The 23,022-nt window shown below is 42.8% G+C and overlaps 1 protein-coding gene across 5 annotated transcripts in view; it reads left to right on the forward strand.

Annotated features, from left to right (window-relative positions):
• The window catches only part of Ptpro (protein tyrosine phosphatase receptor type O), a 211,010-nt gene that overhangs the window by 148,220 nt on the left and 39,768 nt on the right, over positions 1–23,022 (forward strand). For 2 of the 5 annotated variants that reach the window (XM_076568116.1, XM_076568117.1), the window contains exons 12-16: positions 250–370; positions 12,106–12,239; positions 15,311–15,449; positions 17,731–17,851; positions 21,370–21,438. In XM_076568116.1, the coding sequence (XP_076424231.1) occupies positions 250–370; positions 12,106–12,239; positions 15,311–15,449; positions 17,731–17,851; positions 21,370–21,438 (584 nt within the window). Of the gene's footprint in view, positions 1–249; positions 371–11,868; positions 12,020–12,105; positions 12,246–15,310; positions 15,450–17,730; positions 17,852–21,369; positions 21,439–23,022 lie in introns of those variants that run through there. The other 3 variants (XM_015995417.3, XM_076568119.1, XM_076568118.1) reach the window with 3 other exon arrangements.

Raw genomic sequence — 23,022 nt, forward strand, 5'->3', positions numbered from 1 at the left:
TGACTATTCCAAATAAGGGAAGACATTTCAAAATTGTTCAAGCTAATATGCATTGTACACTTCAAGACAGCTTTCATTTATACAATCCAGCCAAGCAATAATCAAGTTAATTGTAGGTGGCAGTGTAAACTCATAGAGTAGGGGCTGTTTGATAGAGCCCTGGAGTTACTACCTGTGGATTTGCTGGGAAGGGAGAGGTGCTGGCTCATTGAGTCCTCACTGAAGTCACGAATCTTGATGATCTTGCAGGTAACACGCAATGTCATGACCGCCATTCTCAGCCTGCCTCCAGGAGACATCTACAACCTCTCTGTCACAGCCTGCACTGAGAGAGGGAGCAATACCTCCATGCTCCGCCTTGTCAAGCTAGGTAAGAAGAGTGCACGGGTGAGGGTGAAGATGCTGTGTTGGGGAGCAGCATTATGGGTCAGGGTGAAGATGCTGTGTTGGGGAGCAGCATTATGGGTGAGGGTGAAGATGCTGTGTTGGGGAGCAGCATTATGGGTGAGGGTGAAGATGCTGTGTTGGGGAGCAGCATTATGGGTGAGGGTGAAGATGCTGTGTTAGGAAGCAGCATTATCGGTGAGGGTGAAGATGCTGTGTTGGGGAGCAGCATTATGGGTGAGGGTAAAGATGCTGTGTTGGGGAGCAGCATTATGGGTGAGGGTGAAGATGCTGTGTTAGGAAGCAGCATTATCGGTGAGGGTGAAGATGCTGTGTGGGGAGCAGCATTATCGGTGAGGGTGAAGATGCTGTGTTGGGGAGCAGCATTATGGGTGAGGGTAAAGATGCTGTGTTGGGGAGCAGCATTATGGGTGAGGTTGAAGATGCTGTGTTAGGAAGCAGCATTATCGGTGAGGGTGAAGATGCTGTGTTGGGGAGCAGCATTATGGGTCAGGGTGAAGATGCTGTGTTGGGGAGCAGCATTATGGGTCAGGGTGAAGATGCTGTTTTGGGAAGCAGCATTATGGGTCAGGGTGAAGATGCTATGTTGGGAAGCAACATTTACATCCCTTATTCAGCATGGGCTCCTTAGCACAGTGGAACCAAACTAATTCTCTCTGATAAGTACAAAGTAGACACATTAGAAGAATACAACCACGTTGGTATGAGTTTGTGTGAGTGGCGTGTAAACTGGGCTGTGACATGGACCTTTGCCCTTCTTAGCAGCGTTGGAGGAACCAAGTAGCCTTAGGACTTTAGAAAGGGAAGACCTCGCTGGTTAACTAGGTCAGTGTCTTCACCCGCACCAACAGCCTTCCCTTTCATAAAAACATTATTCCTTAGTAACTTAGGTTGAGTAAAATACCTTGACTTTATTAAGTTGGTATCATTTCATAATTCTACTAAAATCAACATAAGAGGAAAATAATTTGTAACAGGGAACTCAGAGGGAAAGACAGACTCACTCTCATTAGTCAGGAGAAGATTACATCAATTTGTTACATAATAATGCAGGCTCCCTGAAGGTGTGTTCAGACACAGCTATTTGCTAGGATGGAACTGCTTGATGCCTATGCATGACAACAAACATGACTAAGTTTGGCCTTAAAAAATGAAAAGATCAGTAGTAGTCCACACAAGGAATATAAAATATAGGAAAGGAGGTCTGGAGAAATGGCTGAGGGGTTAAGAGTACTCACTACTCACTGAAAGGAATCTAGATCTCAGTACCCCACACCAGGCAGCTCTCAAACAGCTGTAGCTTCAGCTCCAAGGGACCCATCACCCCTTCTGGCCACTGTGGACACCTGGAGAGAGAGAGAGAGAGAGAGAGAGAGAGAGAGAGAGAGAGAGAGAGAGAGAGAGAGAGAGAGAGAGAGAGAGAGAGAGAGAGAGAGAATTTTTTTTTAATTTAAGGAAAATCATGTGTGACACGACACAATGTGATCATTTAACTCCTTTTATTGTGGCTATGGAAAATATTTTTGCAAATTTCAAAACACCCTCAAGGGGGCAGTACTACTCCTGTTGAGAATACTGATAGTGTCCATGTCAGGTACTGCAGATAACCTACTCTCCCAGCAGCTCCACATGGGTTGTAGGAATGAAGAGGACACCAACTTCCAGCATGTATGATCTTTTTATTGAAAAAACAAATCACTTTCCCATGATTCCAGCTATGAACTCTGATATCGTTCATGGGCTGAAATGTCTGCTCTAAACCAACTTGCAGGTAACTGTTGTGAGAGACAAGAGGGTTGTGCTCATGGCCCCAGTGCCTCAGTTTCCCCAAACCCAGGGGATGTCTTGCAGAGCTGTCAGTGTTTCTTGGGTCCTAACTGTTTCCTCTGCCACTGGGTTTTTCAATTGCCCTTAAAATGAAAGCTCAGAAGACCACCGGAGAATTTTCAATGGGCTTCCTGCTTGCCTCATTCCCATTTTATGCGATCTCTCTGGTTGAAGGTACGGATGACATCATCACACCTGTACAGGAGAGTGATGGTTTCTCCTATATCGTGTGTGTTGTTGGGTTTTATTTTTTTTTAACTATTTGTTTTATATGTATGGGTGTTTCAACTGCATATGTCTATCATATGAAGACAGTGCCTGAAGAGGCCAGAAAAGGGTGTCAGATCCCCTGGGACTGGAGTTACAGGCAACTGTGAGTCTCCAAGTGGGTGCTAGGAATTGAACCTGCATCCTCTGGAAGAGCAACACGTCATCTTAACCTATGAGCTATCTCTCCACCCCACATCATGTGGTTTTGAGCCTCCGTATTTCCCTGATAGAATTGTCTAAATAGGGTAAGAAAGTTCCTTTGTACATTTCAAGATGAAGAGTGAAATTCAAGAAAAATAATTTCCATGGCATCGTAGCCTTCAAAGTTGATAAATTTTCTTATCTGTACATGGATATCAGATGGAGTGCTGCCTCCATCTTGCTCTTGTCTAAAAGCAAGATGAGCTGGATATATCAGAGCTCTCTTTTTTTGCAGGTAACTAATAATCTAACTTGTCATCTCCTTGTGATGATGTCTGGCTTTTAGTAACCATATTAATGAGCTTTATAAACTCCTTCAGTTTTTTTTTTCAGCATAAGGCTTTGCTTTTCAATAGACATTGTCACAGAAATGGGACTGTGGAGCTCTAAGTTATAGATTATTCTAGTTAATATTTAACCAAAGCAAGCTGTATGTTTCTGTACACTGAAAGAACATTTCATTGTACTGGTAACCGAATTGAGGGCATTTTGGCAGATTTTTTTGTTTTGTGATACTTATATTCAAATCATTTTGTGTTTCTTGATCACATTCATCTTAACATTTGCAGACATTATATTAATTCTACTTTGTAAAAAATACAGCTTTGACATACAGATGTTTCCAGAGTTTGTTCAAATCAGAAAATTACCGTTAAACTGGACCAAAATCAGTCGGACTAGCCTGCAGTTCACTTTTCTGTAATTGAGGTAGACACCATTAGGTAGATACCATTAGGTAGAGTCAACTTATGTGGAAATAAATCAAACTGTCAATGAGTCTGATATAACAGAAGCTCACTGAGATGACATATGAATGGATATGAAGTCTTTTTTTTTATATTTACCAAACATTTTTGATCATCACATCAACAACACCCACATGAAGTTTTGCCTCAACAATGGTCCTGTGTGTGCTGTGTAATGCCAATCATTTCATTAGCAACTTTGGGTTCCCAGAGACTTGTGAATGGACTTGAAACTTGGGCCAACTTTGAAAGGATACATTTGTATGAATCCATTTTCATACCTTGAAAGAGGCAATGATGGAAAGTCTTAAACATTGCTTAGATCTTATACATGTAGACATGAACCCCAGGGGGCTACTTTAGTTTCTGTCCAGCAGTTTATGCTGTAGAAAACAAGGGAACCCTAATAAAAACTTCAGAAAGCATTAAAGCCCGGCTCTGTGGGTGCCCGGCCCTGTGGGTGCCCGGCCCTGTGGGTGCCCGGCTCTGTGGGTGCCCGGCCCTGTGGGTGCCCGGCTCTGTGGGTGCCCGGCCCTGTGGGTGCCCGGCTCTGTGGGTGCCCGGCTCTGTGGGTGCCCGGCTCTGTGGGTGCCCGGCCCTGTGGGTGGAGTGATACTGTGGTGAAAGCTTTCTGTGAAGAAGCTGTGGGGGCTGAGGTCTGAGTGACAGAAAAACCACAGTGTGGTTGGGGAAGCATGCTAGCCAGAGGGAGGAGGCTGCTGACGATTTCCAAGGTGTGGGGGTAGGATTTTAGTTTAGAATAGTGAGAAGTCATTGTGAGAACTGATATTTAAAATAATGACTGGTAATTTGAGGGACAAAATAGGGTTGAAGGGCTGGAAATGTAGCCTGGTGACTAAGTACTTGTTCCTCAGTTGTGAGGACCAGAGTGCAGATCCCACAACCACATAACAGGTCAGCATATAAACACCTGCAATCCTCATGTTAATCCCACCATGCAAGAATAAGACCTCTACCACAGTTTTGAGCCAAAATTGAAGCAAGCTTTAATTAAATATTGACCTGAATGATGAACTCTGGCCAGGTCCATTCTGGGATTCTCAGAAAATGGCAACAAGTCACATTTTGCAGAGGTTTATTAAGGCAAACACATAAACCTATGTGTTTCCCACCAAGTCCAATACATCTTGACAAACTTCCTGCATGTGTATCTCCTGCCTACATTAGGTATATCCAGTTCATTTGGGTCAACAAACTTGTTTAGGGGAGTGAAAACATATGGCTTGTTATCTCACATGAACAACAGCCTCCAGCACCTCAGAAAATATCTGTCCCTGGGCAAGGGCTTATAGGTCAGAGGCATTTTCCTTTCATAAATCTCATAGGCACAGTAATTAAAACTTAAAGCATAACTTTGGCTCCCACCCTAGCACCAAGGGAGGTAGAGAAAGGTAGACAAGGGTTTGTTGGCTTCAGCTTAGTTTAGAAGAAAAGAGGACTGGGTTCAATAAGAGACCCTCCCTACCCTGCCTCGGAAGAATAGGCAGAGAGAGATGGAAAACTCCCAACACAGTGTTCTGGCCCTATCTAAGCTCATGTATGTGTGCTCAGACTCTCTCTCTCTCTCTCTCTCTCTCTCTCTCTCTCTCTCTCTCTCTCTCTCTCTCTCTCTCTCACACACACACACACACACACACACACACACACACACACACACACACATACAAACATGCACAAATGTCAGAATTAAAGAGTTGAGTAGAGTCAACAACTTACATAAAGAGGTTAGTTGTCCTACTATGGGAAAGATCACTGTGATTTAGTTAAATTCCATGAGAAATGAGCGTTACTTTAGTTAAAATGGCTATAATGGAGAGAATTGAACAGGATCCAGGAGTTATTTTGGAGATTGGGGTTCCAGAACTTTCTTTTGGGACAGATGTAGGAAGTGGAAGAAAGAAAAATTAAGAGTGACTCCTTGGCTTGGCTCTTGAGCAACTCTGTTTCATGGTTGTGCAATTCAGTGAGACCCAGAGACAAGCAGGAGCGGTGAAAGGTGAATGGTGAGGGGTGTGTTAAGAGCCTGTGGTTCTTCAAACGAGAGAGAGAGAGAGAGAGAGAGAGAGAGAGAGAGAGAGAGAGAGAGAGAGAGAGAGAGAGAGAGAGAGAGAGATGAAAACTAGAAAACTACAGTGTAGGCATCCAGCAGAGATGATCTGTGTCCAGAGATCACAGGGAACTTCTGCTCTGGGAGGTCTGAGTTAGAGTACCATGGACTAATTAGACAAAGAAGTGAGGAGCCCTGGTTGTGGCCCACATTCTGGCACCCAGAGACTGAACAAAGAGAAGATTCCAGGAAGACAGGGTAGGATGGAGTGGTCAATGAAGGAAGAGAAAACCCAACTCCACCCTTGGAAACTACCCTTGTGAAGTTCTGCTTTCCAGGGTCAAATATACATGCAAGAAGCCAGAGATGAGAAGCCTCCAAGCTTGACTGCCACAAGAATCTGCACATAGCGACGTGCAGTTCCCCTCTGAGCCAGACGGAGCCAAGAGACATGATTGCCTTCACACACCACCCAGCCAGGGGCTGGAGACAGAGCCCTGTACCTTGTGTGCATCTGCTTCTTATGTTTTACTGGATGAGGGGATATTTTGTTTTCTAAAACTTTTGTTCTTTTGGCAGTCATGTAACAGACATGGGAGGAACTGCCCACACCCACTCTGTGACTTTCTCTTCCCTTTTTGAAAACTGGATTTTAGGACATCAGCTTGACATTCTTCATCTCAGTCATGAAAACTTAGATGTGAATGAGAATTTTTTAAAGATTTGTAAAACTTATTAGGTACATTAGGAATTTAATGAGTACTTCCCCACTCCCATTTTTAATAAGATTTTTTTTCCATCACAGGCAATTTATTTTGTTCTATTCATTCACAGTTAATACAGAAAATACTTGGAAACATTTCCATATAATGTTTGACACAGAAATCATCAAATAGATATACAATGTTGACAGGAGGCAGTACATTTATAATTTATAACCCCAAATGTATTTATAAATTAGAAATGGAAAGATCTACAAATGAAATTATGAAGGTTCACCAAAGTCATTTAATCTGTCAGTTTCTCATTCATTTTTATGTCTTAATAATATTCTATTGTATGAATAAGCCACATTTTATTTCTCTCCAGTATTTGATAGCTATTTGAGTTGTTTTAACTTTTTTACTATTAGCAACACACTGCTGTAAACTTTCATGTACATGTTTCATAGGTGCACATTTTCAGTAGTTTGAGGATATATTCCTAAGGGTAGAATTGTTGAGTAACACAGTAACAATGTTTTGCATTTTGACCAACCACCAAACTGTTTTGCCAAAGTGGCACACCATTTTACAATCTCACTAAATCCTTGTTTTTAGGGCTCTGATTTTTGTACAAAAGCATTCAATCATTCTGTCAGACCAAACCAGGAAAAGTAAGCTATAGTTCAGAGCTGTTCTATTCCATTTACTATGCAAAGCCATTCTTGGCATTTGCAACTCTCAGCCCTTTTGAGTATTCTTGCAGTGTTCATCTTTTCCTCCACCACTTTTTTTCTTCTTTTTTTCTGGTTTATTTCTATCTATTACAAATGTATAAAAAAATCCTCCATCAACGTTGCTGTTAGCAGCAGAACCTTGAGAAATATACCTTTGGTTTGCCTCAGAAAAGGAACACATATCGCACTGTAAAGTTTATAAAATTGGCGCAAAACATTGTGATAATGTTACAATACCTGTTTTAAGAGTTCAGTGACTAACGGGGAGCCGATGGGATACATGCAGAACTGTGAAAGCGATCTCACTTAGCCAGCTGTACACGTAGACTGTAAATCTACATTCAGATCATTTCTGAACTAAGACTATCATCTCAGTTTATCTGTTGAGGTCAACCAGGAAACCCAAGAATATACCTTGATTTTTGCAAAAAACAAAATAGGGGGAGGGGTTTCTTCAGCATTTCAGTCCACGAGTAACAGTATCCTAACAGGCAAAGTGTTCTCTCACTGTCAACATAGAATGAACTGCTGCTGGAGGTCAACTTGGGTTTTAATTTGCATTAGCACTTACATGCATAGTAGTCCAAGTTGTTGACCTCATGACTTTAAAAAGTAACTCTAAAAAAGTAAAATGGCCCTTCTTGGAAGACTAAAGAAAGACACTAAAGATTTTTTTAATATGTACTTTGTCTGCAGGCATGTCTGCACCACATGGTGCCAGGTGCTCCCAGAGGCCAGAAGAAGGTATCAGATCCCTTAGAACTGGAGTTGCAGGCAGTTGTGAACCTCCATGAGGATGCTAGGAATTGAACCTGGGTCCTCTAGAAAAGTAGCTAGCTCTTAATCATTAATCCATCTCTTTGGTCTTTGATTCATAATTTAATACATTTTCAGATGCTAAGTGTTTGCCCAAGTGCTTTTTATATACTTCAATATTCTTTTTTAAAATATTCAAATTGCTGATTAAATTCAGGAAAAGAGTCTTCCTTGGTCAATGAGAAGAGTCTGGAAGCCCCAGATCTGACAGATTCTTGTTGCTTAGAACAAACTCTCCTCATCCAGTTTTTATGGCATATTATCATAACTCATCCTGAGGAATTTCTCTCCTCTTCTCTCAGTCCCCTCCTACACACTTCGAAGAGAGCTTTCTCCTGCAGATTGGCTACCATCCACCTAAGCACCATGCTCCCTCCACTTAGCTGCCACTGCTTGTAGGGGAGATACTTGGTTTGGCGAAGTTGAGAAAAAACTTAATTATAATACACATGAAAAAGCCTCTCGATTTGTATTGTTATACATGAAGAAAATTCTAGAAAACTCTTCACAGTGAGGCTGAAGATCAAAAATAGATTTTTTTCCACATCAGTCATGGAGATGCTTTTTACAGAACTACTACTATATCATCTTACTAGCAATGCCACACATATAAAACTCATCCAGTTTAAAGGAATAAAACGCAGACAGTGAGGAGCCCATCTGCGCTTTGGATATAATGGGACCTCATAAATACCATTCAGTGAACAGTTACATCCATGAGTGACATTAAAATAAACAGTTAGTGGGACATCCTGCCACATGCCTTTAGTCCCCACATTTGAGAAGCTGAGGCAGGAGGATTGTCATGAGTATAAGGGCGGTCTAAGTACATAGTGATTTCCAAGATAGAATAGTCTCCCTCTTGATCCCCTGTCCCTGCCTCCCCCATAAAAAGAAAGAAAGATGTAGATTAGCAAAAAAGGATGAATTGGGGACATTAAAGACATTCGGTTCTGCTCTAAGACTGAACATTAACCTGATTATTCCCTTGGCAACCTCCAAGAGAAAGAAGGAACTCAAAGGGTTGGGCAGCAGCTCTGAGTTCAGAGGTCATTTCCATCCCCAGAGAGGCAACAGCTTGGTCCTCTCACGATCCGTATAAATTAAATGGTACTTAGCATAGTTGTCTTCCATCCTGTCCAAGTTCTGTACACAGCACTTGATAGTGTTGTGTGTAGTGCTGTATTGTGTTACGTGCACATTCACATGGATGTGCACACACGTGTATATGAGTGTGTGTTTGGAGGGTGTGGAGAGGTCAGAAGTCAACTGACACTTCCCAGTCACTCTCTACATTTCTTTCTGAAACAAAGTCTCATTCACCCAAAACCTGCTGATTCCAGAGAGCTCCAGGAATCTTCCTGTAGCTGTTTCTTCAATGCTGGAATCGCAGGCCAACATGCCTGGCTTTGTGTGTAGGTGCTGGGGATCTGAACCAGGTCCTGGTGCTTGAATGGCAAGCGATTTGCCAAACTTAACTACCTCTTTTTATCTGTTTGTTTTAATTAGGTTGGTTCTTAAGACAGGTTTTCATATAACCTAGACTGGCCTCAAACTTGCTTCGGAACAGAGGCTGCCCTTGAACTCCAGGTCTTTCTGCTTCTAAATCACAAGTGTGAGGATCATAAGTGTGTGCTGCTATGAGTGGCTTTGTAGTACATATTTTCAGAAGAGAAAAAGTAAAGCCTAGCTTTATCCAGTACTGCCCCGACCATGCACATTTGCTCCCAAGGACACAATTTTAAGACGGCACTGTGAGACCAAAATGAGCCATCTTAGAAATAAGACCAAAATGGTTTCACCCTAAAACTAAGGCCTAAGATTTCTCCTTTTAGGTACAAGCCATGAGTTACTGGAATAGGCCATGAGTTGCTGAAACCGGTCAGTTCAGATTCCAGAAACCAGGAAGTGTAAAAGTACAGAGTCACAAGGTAGTCACAAGGTAATGACTGCCCGACTATGGAATGTCCTCTCCCTGGTTTCCAGGGTAACTGACCACAGAAATGTCCCCACCTGAGGCCAGCCAATGGGAAATGGTAGTGGGCAACCACCCCCTTAGAAGTAAAATTAAGCCATGATTTCTAGAAAGCCCCTAGAAGCGAGCCAATCAGAATTGTACCCGTACTAGCACCCCTAAATGATGTAACCTTGTGGGTTTTGCCTTTAAAAACTGAGCTTGCAGGGAGGTGGACACTTCCTCCAGCCTCCACTGCATTGGGTGTATTGGACAAAGTCCCTGCCTAGGCTTGTATTGCTTTTGGATATCCAGAATTAAACCTTGCTTTTGCATTCCAGCATGCTTGTCTTTCTGAGGGTCGTGATCTGGGCACAACAGGCACAAACCCCTGCAGATCTAAACCTGACTTGAAGTCCTGTCAGCAGTGGAGGATGTGACCTTGACCTCTGACACTTGAGATTTCACCTGTCCCTTTTCTTCAGAAGAAAAGCAAGACAGAACCCTGCCTGGAGGAGTAGGTAGTGCTTGCCAAGGAAAAGGAGACCCTGACGTATACTGTGCTTTTCAGTTCTCCAGAGCTGACTCTGCTCTCCTTTAACTCTCTCACCCAAACTTGTCACTTTCTCACTGGAAAATGACTTTCTAGTTAGATTCAAGTGCAGGCCACCTGCGGTGAGTCCTATTTTTAAATACTTGTTTCTCTACCATGCCATAATTCTGGTCTTCTACAAAGGATGCCCAACTCTGACCAGAAAGAACTAAAAGGGGTCAACAGTTTCAAAGGACATTCAAGCTCTGTGAAAATCCAGGACTAGGGACCAGATTCAGGAGAGTGGGGCAGAAATTATAAAGAAATCCAATTAACAACTGTGGAAGATCTGCAGCAGAGATCTGGCTCTCTGACATGGGGTGCAGATGGGAGAGCACACTGCCAGCTCTACCCAGAGGGGGAAGATACAGTATGTCCAAGCAAGGGTTGTCAAGGGTATCTGCCAGCAGATAATAAGGACCCGGCTTCAGAACAGGAGTGGAACTCAACAGTTTATATACTGGACGATCTAGAAGGGATGACCACAGCATGACCACACAGCATCACAACCAGCATGACAATACAGCATCACAACACAGCATCCACCACACACCATCACAACACGGCATCACAACCAGCATCACAACACAGCATCACAACACAGCATCACAACACAGCATCACCACACAGCATCACAACACAGCATCACCACACAGCATCACAGCACAGCCTCACCACACAGCATCCACCACACAGCATCACAACACAGCATCACCACACAGCATCATAACACAGCATCACAACCAGCATGACAATACAGCATCACAACACAGCATCATAACACAGCATCACCACACAGCATCCACCACACAGCATCACCACACAGCATCCACCACACAGCATCACCACACAGCATCACAACACAGTGGCATGAGTAGAGATGAAGAATCCAGAAGAGGAAGATAGGAATGTAGAAAACTTACCAGAACAGAGGACCAGGCCAACTAAGCCTGTGACTCAACTAGAAAGGAACAGAAAGTGGACCAGATAGCACAGTGTGGGGCCCTTGACTATGAATTAATTTATTGATCAAGATAAAAAGCCTATGATAATTTTTTTTGAGATAAGGTTTCTGTATGTAGCTTTGGAGGCTTTCCTGGAACTCACTCTGTAGCCCAGGCTGGCCTTGAACTCAGAGATTCATCTGTCTTTGCCTTCTGAGTGCTGGGATTAAAGGTGTGTGCCACCACTGCCTGGCTATGATAAAATTTTTTATCTCTAACATGTTATTGAGAATCTGGTTCTCTTCCATCATCCTTTTAAAAAAAATCATGTTATCTTTTCAGTTTTATCTCTCTTAATTTTAACTAAAGTTTCAAGAATCCAGTCTTCTGACCTAAAAGGAACATCCAAAGAAAGGAAAACAGGTTGAGGCTAAGGTCCAAGCTTCATCATCCCATTAGGAGTGAGAGCCCCCTCCCCATCTTTCTGTTCTTCTTCTTCATCTTTTTTTTTTCCTGTGTCTCATCCAAGAAGTTATGTGTTGTCAGGACAACGCTAACTCCAGGATGAATGACAGAGAAACTATTAATAGTCTCCGGTTATAAAGCTGAAGTAGAAAACAGAAGTGTCCAAAAGGAGAAGTTGAGAACACAAGCAGGGAAGGACAGCACACATTCTGCCTTTGGATGGAGACGACAGGCTTTATGGAGGGGCATATTATTCAAAAGTAGTATAAAACACGGCTCTTATTTGCCTACCTGTGAGTTCTCTGGACGTCCCACCAATTTACTACTAAATGAAGACATACATATCATTTCATTGTTTAAAACTTTGCTTTTCCTTCAGAACCAGCCCCTCCGAAATCACTCTTTGCAGTGAACAAAACACAGACATCGGTGACCCTGCTGTGGGTCGAGGAGGGCATTGCTGACTTCTTCGAAGTTCTCTGTCAACAGCTCGGCTCTAGCCATGATGCCAAACTCCAGGTACTGATTGCCTCGACTTTCCTTCTGGGTTACTTTTGGTTAGGGCTAATGAAGCAAACTGAAAACATTGTTTCATGGAATTACAAGAAGTGAAAGCTGTCTGCTTATTCATTTGGGCTTTGTAGATAGCAGTTGACAGTATTTATGCAGCATATTTATGAGGACCTTGACATCTAAAGTATACTTTAATAGGTGCTAGTTGCTCAGTTTTTGAAAGGTATTCTAGAGAACACAAAAAGTAGAATCAATACTTGTCTTGAATTTTTTCTTTTAATCATTTGTAAATTGTTTTATTAATTTTTAAATTTATTTTACACTTAAAAAGACACTACAAATAAAAGACATCATTTCAGGTATTGTGCAAGTAGAGAAATAAGTGAAATATAAGTTCCCCAGCAAAGAGTCATATTGGCGAAATAATTTAAAAGACAAAAATCTGAGACATGGTTATTGTTAAAGCTTTGGGGTCATAAACAGCAGAAACAATAAACTACCTTGTCCTCCAGGTCATGATGAAGGGTGGGAGAAGTGGACACTCAGCTATGAGAGTAACTGAGTCAGAAAAGTAAAATAAAAGAGAAGGAAAGAAAGGAAAGGAGGGAGGGAGGGAGGGAAGGCAGGCAGGCTTTATAGCCAGAGGTGGAAAGGGCAGGTTAGTGAGGGAGTTCATACACTGTAGGGGGTAGAGTAATTCTTCCAGCATGAATAATTGATGCTCTCTCAATAAGTGAAGGCCTTGTGCCTGAGAAGGAAGGACGGGAAGGCTGAGAGAGCAGACCTTTTCCCACTGATTGCTGAGATAATGGGCTTTGATTCCCCTGCCCCTTTGATAGACACATTTACAAATTTCTCTCTTTTGATCTGTGCTGAGAAGCTGAGCCCTGTCTCTGTCCTAAGAACCTTTTGGAAAATAACTGTCCTGCCACAGATGGATTTTCTCCTCTGTAACTATAGTGATGTCTTCCATTAGCAACACAATGGTTAGTCAGCTACCTGGGGCAATTCAGTCCTGTCAGCCAGTCTTTCTTTCCTTGCTGCAATTCTTTTCTGGACAAGGTGATGGGTAGGATGGGAAATCAGTGCTGCCGGCCGCCATCTTGTTAGCCTGGAGTGTTTGGGGATCTTCTTTAGAGAAAGAGTGTCGGGCTGGTTTATTTTTCTATTGTGCAGTATGAGTGTCACTGCCTGGCCATGGAGCCACCAAATGAGCCATTTACTCTTCTTAAAAGTGAGATCCTTCTGCTTCTGAGCACCGTCTATCACCATGCTTTGGGTGGGTGTGATTAAAAAGAAGAACACAGACTAACAGGTTAGGTTCTTAATATAGAGAGAGCCACTACAAGGAAAAGGATAAAGAGCAACACCCCTAAGCAAACACATGGGAAGCCAAGAACAAAGGATTCCTCAACATATGAAAAATTGATAACCTCCTTCATGATAAAAATTGCAAAATAAAACTACTAGACACGGCCAGGCAGTGGTGGCGCACGCCTTTAATCCCAGCACTTGGTAGACAGAGCTAGGTAGATCTCTGTGTGGTCAAGGATACAGCCAGCATTGGAGACACACGCCTTTAATCTCAATACCATAGAAGACCTGAAGGTCTGTACAGACAGGCAGTGATGAGACAGTCATGTGTTTGGGTTTACAACCAATGAGAAGGCAGAAAAGAAAGAATATCAAGACAAACACACAGGAAGTAGGTCTCTTTCGGAGAGGTAGGACTGCCGCAGGAGGAAGGGTAAGGTTTTAGCTCTGATCTCTGACCTCTTGACTTTCTTCTTTACATTGGCTCTGTGTTTCTTATTTAATAAGACTGTTGGTTACATCTACACTGTGCTCAGAGGCTGACTTGATCTAAACAATCCCTCATCTCATAGGTGATTCCAGGGTCTGTCAAGCTCATGATCAATGTTAACCATCACACATACATGAAAACACTATACATATGTTTCTATGTTTGCAAGATGCTGTATTACTTAGTACTGTTTACAATAGCAAAGAAATCAACAAACCAATTGAACCTTCATCAATAGGAGGCTGACTTGTGTGTACTCCTTAAAAAATGATAAAATAAGAGCTGAAAGGATGGCTCTGGGGTTAAGAACAACTGCTGTTCTTGCAGAGAACTGAGGTTTGGTTCCCAGAACCTACACAGTGGTTCACAACTGTCAGAAAATCCAGTTTCAAGGGATATGGTGCCCTCTTCTGGTCTGCACAGGCACTAAATGCATGTGGTGCCCATATATACAGACAAACATTCATATATACATACATATACATAGTTTTTAAACTTTTTGTCATTTAAAAAAGGATAAAACAGCTTAATACAAACTTATAGTAAGAATGCCAAAAGATACTGATAATTGAAGTGAAAACCAGCAGAGTAGTGTGTGAACTATATCATCATCGTTCATGATTGTCTACATGATCTCTGCATTCACACCTCCATCAAATATGTACAAGGAAGGAAACGCCCAGTAATGTTGGCTGCTTCCATGGAACAGAATGGCGTGGCAGGGATTAGAGGAAGAAGGAAAGATTTTTCACTATTGACTGTAGCTAGAGTTTTCCTGCCTTGCCCACAGTCAGGACAAATCTTTGTCACTCGCCAGTCCCACAACCGCTCAGACCCAAACAAGTAAACGCAGACACTTATATTGCTTACAAACTGTATGGCCGTGGCAGGCTTCTTGCTAACTGTTCTTATAGCTTAAATTAATCCATTTCCATAAATCTATACCTTGCCACGTGGCTGGTGGTTTACCAGCGTCTTCACATGCTGCTGGTCATGGCGGCAGCTGGCAGTGTCTCCCTCTCTCAGCCTTCTGCTTCCCAGAATTCTCCTCTCTCCTTGTCCTACCTATACTTCCTGCCTGGCCACTGGCCAATCAGTGTTTTATTAATAACCAATCAGAACAATTTGATATACAGACCATCCCACAGCAATTGACCTTTTCCATCTTTTAATTGCTTTGCTCTACATACAACCTTCTTGGTACGAAAAACTAGTTTTAAAGACAAAATAAATAAGGATGGCACGAAATGAATTTGATTTTCTCCACCTCCAGGAGCCGATAGCTGTTTCCTCCCACGTTGTGACCATCTCCAGCCTCCTTCCGGCCACTGCCTACAACTGTAGCGTGACCAGCTTCAGCCACAACAGTCCCAGTGTTCCGACATTCATAGCTGTCTCCACAATGGGTAATTGCACAGAACAAGGCAATCTGCTCTTTGGATGTTTCTATATGTTCTTTAATGTTTCGTTTTAAATATACATAGTCTGTCTTTTGATGGAACCAGTCTTCCACTGAAAACATCCCAAGGGTTCAGGGAGCCCTTGACTCCAACCCCAAAGTGCATTTGACTAGAACATGTGACTTAGAAAAAGATGTATGTTGTCTTGAAATCTTTTTTCAATATATAAATATAGAATAACAGTATATGGATTTTAGATTTTGGTTATTTGGGTTCTTTCTATTTTTATATTAATAAGTATAATTGCTTTGCCTGTACCATGTACCCACCTGGTGCCCCCAGAGGTCAGAAGAGGGTGTCAGATCCCCTGGAACTAGAGATAGAGGTGGTTGTGAGCCAACATGTGGGTGCTGGGAATCAAATCCATGTGCTCTGCAAAAGCAGCCAGTGCTTTTACCTGCTGAACCATCTTTCCAGTTCCATTTTAGGTTATTTTGAAAATTGCAAGTAAAAATACAGAAAGCCCTAACGTACGCTGTAAAAAGGCTAGCGGAATCACCAAGGCCACCATCCTTGGAATCAATAAGAGCGGTACACACATTCCTGACCAACTCACGCTCCTCTGTACTGGTCCTTTGCTGGCCCTGGTCCAAGAGTAGTTAGTTCCAACTCCTACTTAAACTCAAAGTGAACGCTGCTACTTCAGCCATGCTAACGGGAAATTAGTGATGAGCCCAGGGCCTGGGACAGCGCTGGCCTCCTTGCTGCTTTCCTGCATGTGCACTGTTCACAGCAGAGCGACAGACCATCAGTGAAAATGCCTGTGAGGACAGCCGTGCATACGAGCACACTGACCCTTTCATGGGTTCACTCTTGCATCTGTCACACTAGCCGAGCATTTAGTGCTGACTGCAGGGGTGAGTAGCATGGGCTTTTGCTTTGTTTTGTTTCTGAGTCTTTGCGATTTACTTCTTATTTATAAGAAGAAGAGATGAACGCAGACATGGGCAGTGTTTTAATGGTCTTTCATCTCACATCTCATAGCACTTTTTCTCCTGGATTTTGCTTGAGTTGTTCGTTTGTTTTGCTTTGTGAAGAGTAAAGTTGATACATGCTCTCACTACATAGTCCTAGCTGGCCTGGAACTCATAAGAATCTCCCTGCTTCATTCCTTCCTTCAAAAGCTGGAATTACAGCCATACGCCACCGTACCTGGCTTCTGTGACACTAAAAATATACTTTAATGTCTATTCATTCTTGTCCTTTCCCTGGGAACCTAGAGCAACAGGTGAAATTTTCTGTCCGGTTTACTTACAAGTGAAACCAAATAAGCTTGGGGGAAATAAACTTCCAAAGAGAGTGGACTAGCCTGCTCTTCTCTCTTCTCAGCACTCGGCCACAAACCCACGCAGAGGTGGCAAGTACTGAAGTCATTGAGGATTGGTTCTGTGGGGTTTTGAGATGATTATCATGCAGCTCAGGCTGGTCTCAAACTCACCATATAGTCCAAACTGCCCCCAAACCTTTAACCCCCCTGCCTCAGCCTCCCAAGTCCCGGGCTACAGGATGTGCCACCATGCCCATCAGTTCTGTTGTTCCTGACCTGCAAAGGAGGACGTGTATTTCCCTGGCTCACCATGGAGACTTTTATAAAGACATGGAACCTGTTTCCCTGCCTCTGGTATCCTGTTCATATGTGATGAGCAGACCATTCATCAGAGAAAGTACATGAGAGCAACCCCACTCTTAAGGACTCTCCAATTTATTAATAGATTTAATCTCTGCGTCTGTGCAGACGGGAAACCTCTGAGCATATGGCTACAGATAGTCAGAATGCCTGCTTCTGGTGACGTGTAAAATGCCGCCACAGATGGCAGCTCACTAATGCCGTGCTCTTATCTATACAGCTGTGCTTCCTGACTTTAAAATAAGAACCCGCCACCATTCGAAGTTTTCGAAAATGTTAAACAGTGATAATGCATGGTAATGATTTTTAATTTTCAAATAGTTGCATTGATACCTTTCACACTTGCAGCTTTTCTTTGTAAGAGCATCCTGTATGCCGGGGACCTAGGCCACAGACTCAGTTTCTCCACATACCTGAGGACCATCTGTCAGCCCCAGAGCTCTACTGAAGACAAGGCACTGGCTGCCTTAGACAAACATGCTTGTTGCTTTCATCATCTTCTTCATAATCTCAACGTTTCTAAGGGTAGATGAGAGTCTAGGAATGGCTGTCAGCCTCCGTGTCCTGTAACCCATAGCAACATGCGGCTTTTCTCTTCAGTTACAGAGATGAACCCTAACGTGGTGGTGATCTCGGTGCTGGCCATCCTCAGCACACTGTTAATTGGACTGCTACTAGTGACCCTTGTCATTCTCAGGAAGAAGCATCTGCAGATGGCTAGGTAAGGAAAGTGTGCTTGTTCATTTCTGTGTGTGTGTGTGTGTGTGTGTGTGTGTGTGTGTGTCTAAGAGATGTAGTAAGGAAAGTGTGGTTGTTCATTTCTCTGTGTGTGTGATGATGATGTAATAAGAAAAGTGTGGCTGTTTGTCTCTGTGTGCATAAGCATAAGTGTGTGTGTGTATGTGTGTGTGTTTGTGTGTGTGTGTGTGTGTGTGTAAGCATAAGTGTGTGTGTGTGTGTATGTGTGTGTGTGTGTGTGTGTGTGTGTGTGTGTGTGTGTGTGTGTGTGTGTGTGATGTAGAAGGAAGCCAGGGCCTTGTGCATTCTAGGCAAGCACTCTACCACTAGGATAAGCACCAAGTCCTCTTCTTTGGACACATTTTCCACTACTTTCTTCACATTGCTGGACTAATCTATCAGCTCCCTGAAGACATGGCTGCTCATTTGGTAACAACTGCTTTTGAGAAATTTGGTTCAAATGTTTACTGTACACTGTTGACCAGCTGGATTACAAACCAATGTCTTTTAAAGTTTGCGCTCCCATCATGACTTAAGCAATCACTTATATGGTATATTAAAAATAAGTTAGGGGTAGTAGCATGCACCTTTAATCCCAGCCCTCTGGAGGCAGAGACAGTGGATCTCTGTGAATTTTGAAGTTAATCTTGTCTACATAGTGAGTTCCAGGCCAATCAGGAATACATAGTGAGATTCTGTCTACACAAAGAAAGGAAGGAGAGGGAGAGGAGAGAGAGAGAGAGAGAGAGAGAGAGAGAGAGAGAGAGAGAGAGAGAGAGAGAGAGAGAGAGAGAGAATCAAGTCCAATGGGAGTTTACAGCCTAGCTAGCAACATGTATAGGAATAGATCTTTTTAAACACATAAACTGACTCAAACTAAGTACAAGGATAAAAATGGAGGTCATGATAGATGACAGTGGTCAATTGTCAATATGGCCACCAGCTTATGAAGGTTGGTATTGCAATAACTCTTAGGATGCTGGGGGACTTGTACATTGTGGGGCTACAGGGAAAACTATAACATTGCACTCCTTAAGCAAGGTCTAGACTTAGAAACTGTGAACTTGTGCAGGTCACCAAAACTTTATAAAAATTGTTAGCTTAGCAAATTCAAATAGATGCCTGCTATGTAGCAACTGCCCTGAATACTGAGTGTCTGGCTGTACTGGACCTTGGTAGCACTTGATAGAGTCTGCCTTACAATGGGGGAGACAGATAATATACACTAAAGACAAAACTACAACTTCATAGTGTGTTAGAAGGTCATAAGAAAAAAATTATGGAGATCAGCAGTGCCAGAATACAGACAGAGATCCCAAAAGGTTGGTGAAGAGTAACCATTTAAAACAAAGGCTTGGGAGGCATGGTGAGGATGGCCGTACATCATCTGTGGAAAGAATGTCCAGTGTAAAGAACACCTGGTGTAGAGGCTCAAAGTCATGGCTAATGTACTCAAAGACTGGCTGAGATGCCAGGACAGTTCAAGCAGAGGAGGTGCAGGGAAGAGTGGCAGGTGATGCCCGACCAGAGAGGAAGTTGGTTGCAGGGCCATTGCAGGGCCCTCGGCTCCCACTCTGGGTGAAATGAACAGTGACGGCAGAGTCTAGAGCAGACTGAGATCCGATGGGTTTTGACACGTTCATTTTGGTTTATGTATAAAACAGGCTATATTAGGGTGACGAAGAGAGGGCACATGAGCTGGAGGAGGTGTTATCACAGTCTAGGACAGTGGTTCTCAACCTGCGGGTTGCAATCCTTTTGGGGGATCAACCAACCTTTTCACTGGGGTCATAGATCAGATATCCTGCATATTAGATATTTATTTGTAACAGTAGCAAAACTACAGTTATGAAGTAGCAATGAAATAATAATTGTGGGGTCACCACAATATGAAGAGCTGTATTAAAGGGTCACAGCATTAGGAAGGTTGAGAGCCACTGCTCTAGGAAAAAGACATGGTGGTTTCTAACCCTGAGTGTTAGCAACAAAGGAGAGAAATGGCCGGATTCAGGACATTCCCTGAAAACAGAGATCATGGGATTGGCTAAGAAACTGAATAATAAGGGGAATGCATAAAGGATAACTACAGAGGTTTGGCCCTAACAACAGAAAGGATGGGGCTGCCGCCAGAGAGAGACCAGTGAGGACTGCAGGTGTGCACATGTCAGTCAGGGAACATCGAGATTCCACTTTGGGGAGGGAGGAGTCTGAGTTAACTGTAGACACAGGTGTGGAGGAGGCAGCCCGTTCTGAGATCCGGCTGTCTAGGGACAATGTTGGCGGAAGAGAGAAATGTAAGAAAGCAATAGAGTTGAGCACACTGAGCCTAGGCAGGTCCAAGCCCCTTCCCACTGTACCAATCCCCAGGGGAGACCTCGATTTGGGGGATGTGGGGATGCGGGGTGGCTTGGGAAAGAGGGCTAGGGGGTGGGAGGAGGGAGGAGGGAGAATCTGTGGATAGTATGTGGAGTGAGTAGAAAATTTCTTAATAAAAAAATGAAAAAATAAAAAAAATAAAATTGAATTATGGCAGAAGAAAAAAAAAGAAAGCAATAGAGTTGGGAAAATCAGAGAATAACCATACATAGGGGAGGAGGGTGTCGGATGACGCTGTGGGACAGCTGGGTGGGAACGTTTCCAGGAGGGGCTGGAGGGATGACTTGGTGGGTCAGAGTGCTTGATTCACAAACCTGAGGACCTGAGTCCAAATCCACATAAAAAGCCAGGTGGAGAGCAAAGAAGAGGACTCCTAGGCCTGTCTGGGAGCCAGCCTAGCTCCAGGGTTAGTGAGAGACCGTTCCTGAAGGGAGTGATATAGGGAGTGATAGAACGGGACTCTCTAAGTTCTCTGTCCTCTTCTGGTCTAAATCTGCATGTGCGCAGGGTCCTGTGCCTTGTACGCACACATGCATGTCACACACACAGAGATACAAAGAGAAACAGAGAGAGAGGGAGAGAGAGAGAGAGAGAGAGAGAGAGAGAGAGAGAGAGAGAGAGAGAGAGAGAGAGAGAGAGAGATTTTCAGAAACACTGGAAAAGAAAACTAAAGATTGGTGGCCCAGAAGCCACCAGACTTCATATCCTGGGAAGAGATGGGGTGACCGTGATCTGAATTTAGTAGACAACATGGCAGTAGCATGCTGTAATATCCAGTTCTGAGGAAGAATGCAATAAACAGCCATGCACAAGTGCAATGCAGAGGGGCAGCAATGGAGGTGCAGATGTATTCTAGGGCCATGAACACCTTTTGAAAAGGATTGTGAGCAGACTCTGTTTCAACTCAAAGAGTTTGATTTGCTGCACTTCACGGGGCTGTTTTTGTGTTTTATCTTTCTTTGTTTTTTGGTATTGTATGGGAAAGAGAATCATACAAAACTTACATTATCTTTTTTTTAAAAAAAAAAATGCTGTCATGATAAGCTGGACAAAGGCTCTCATGACCTTCTTGTCAGGCAGAGCGCTCCATCAAGAAGTAACCTTGGTTTTGCCTCTTTCAAACAGGGAGTGCGGAGCTGGCACATTCGTCAATTTTGCGTCCTTGGAGAGGGAAGGGAAACTTCCCTACAGTTGGTGAGTATTAATCTGGGACATGTCTCCAGCTGGTTTAGCTGGCCAGCACATGCGCCAAATTTGATTTTATTGTCTTTAAAGCATAGACAATATTTTTTCTGGTTGTCCTTCCTTTATTTCAGTGGGCAATCAATGACTAGATCATCATGAGTCAAAATGATTTCTAGAAATGGAATACAATTCTTAAGTAGAGGAAAAAGAGACCATGAAGTCATGCAAATGGTCCAAAGCTGTGCTGAGGAAGGGTTCCAGTACAACAGCCCAGGGGGAGACTTAAATAAAGCAATGTGGCTGAGTGCCTGGTGATGGGAACCAACACTTCCATTCAAAAATGAAGTAAAGATGTACAGCCCAAAGCTCTCACCTCTTGAATCAAAGACACAGGCAAACTAAAAATTTGTACAAGCCTCTTGTCATTTCCAATCAGGAAGTAAGATCCTAGAGGGAAGAGACATTTGGGGAATTAGAATAATGTTGAGAGATAATTTTGATTGCCATTATACCAAACTACAGTGTGTAATAAATAGCAATACTGTCCAGCCTAGCATTCAGTTCATGATATCCAAGAAAATCACCAATTAAGTAAACGTTTTCCATGCAATTAGGGCATGTAGTTTACAGGCTACCAGAGAAGTGTTTAAATGAACCCACTTTCCCCAAAGAGGCTAATAGTAAAGAACAGACCTGAGAGACCAGAAATTTCACCCTACAGAATCAATAGGGAAAAAAAACTTATTTAAAACGTGAAATCTTCCTCTCTCAGTGTGGATGATGCTCACTCTAGTTGAAAACAGGATTGAAATGAGATTCTGTTTGACAGGACTGCTCTTTGGGTCATTTTACATTTTTAACATGAAGAGAGTTTTCTATTAAAATATGATCAATCCAGTTATGAAGAAAGAGAATTTATAAGTCCTTGATGCTGACAATTTCAGACACATGAGAAGGTTTGTTGTACTGTGTTAGAACTCTTCTCAAGATTAAGAGACTCACCAACTCCCGTTTCTTCCCTTTAAAGGACCGGGTCCCCAAAGCACTGCTATGAGGCCCATCTAGAAATTGTCCCAATTGTTTCCATGGCCCAAGAAAGCCATGTATTAATGAGCTTCATAGTCAGTCACAATTTGTAAGATTTATAGACCGCTCTGGGGAAACTAAAAGCAAAGAAAAGAATTCCCTTCAGGATATTTCTATAAAATTAAGTAAATTCTCCTGCAAACTTCATTTCACCAGCAGGAGCATATTCCGAGGGAGTGAGATTAGCCATCTCAGCAGGGATTTGTTCTAACTAAAGTGACAAGATGACAGCTTTCACACTATAGATGCATCTAAGGATATTTTCCAGTCCACATGAATGTCTTCAGTGCTGTTGGAATACCTGCAATCAGATTTGAATCAGACATTTTACCTCAATTAGAATCAAAATGCAATGTTTTACTTCCACTCTGATGAGAACCAATGAAAAACCCATCCAGGTCATGGATGAGGTGTTGAAATTGAATGAATGATACCCAAGTAGCATTGGAGTTGGTACTTTAAGGAATAGCTTTAGAAATTGGATAAGGGCTGGATGGTGGTGGCACA

The sequence above is a fragment of the Peromyscus maniculatus genome, chromosome 3, assembly GCF_049852395.1.
Source record: "Peromyscus maniculatus bairdii isolate BWxNUB_F1_BW_parent chromosome 3, HU_Pman_BW_mat_3.1, whole genome shotgun sequence".
In the NCBI taxonomy this organism is placed as follows: domain Eukaryota; kingdom Metazoa; phylum Chordata; class Mammalia; order Rodentia; family Cricetidae; genus Peromyscus; species Peromyscus maniculatus.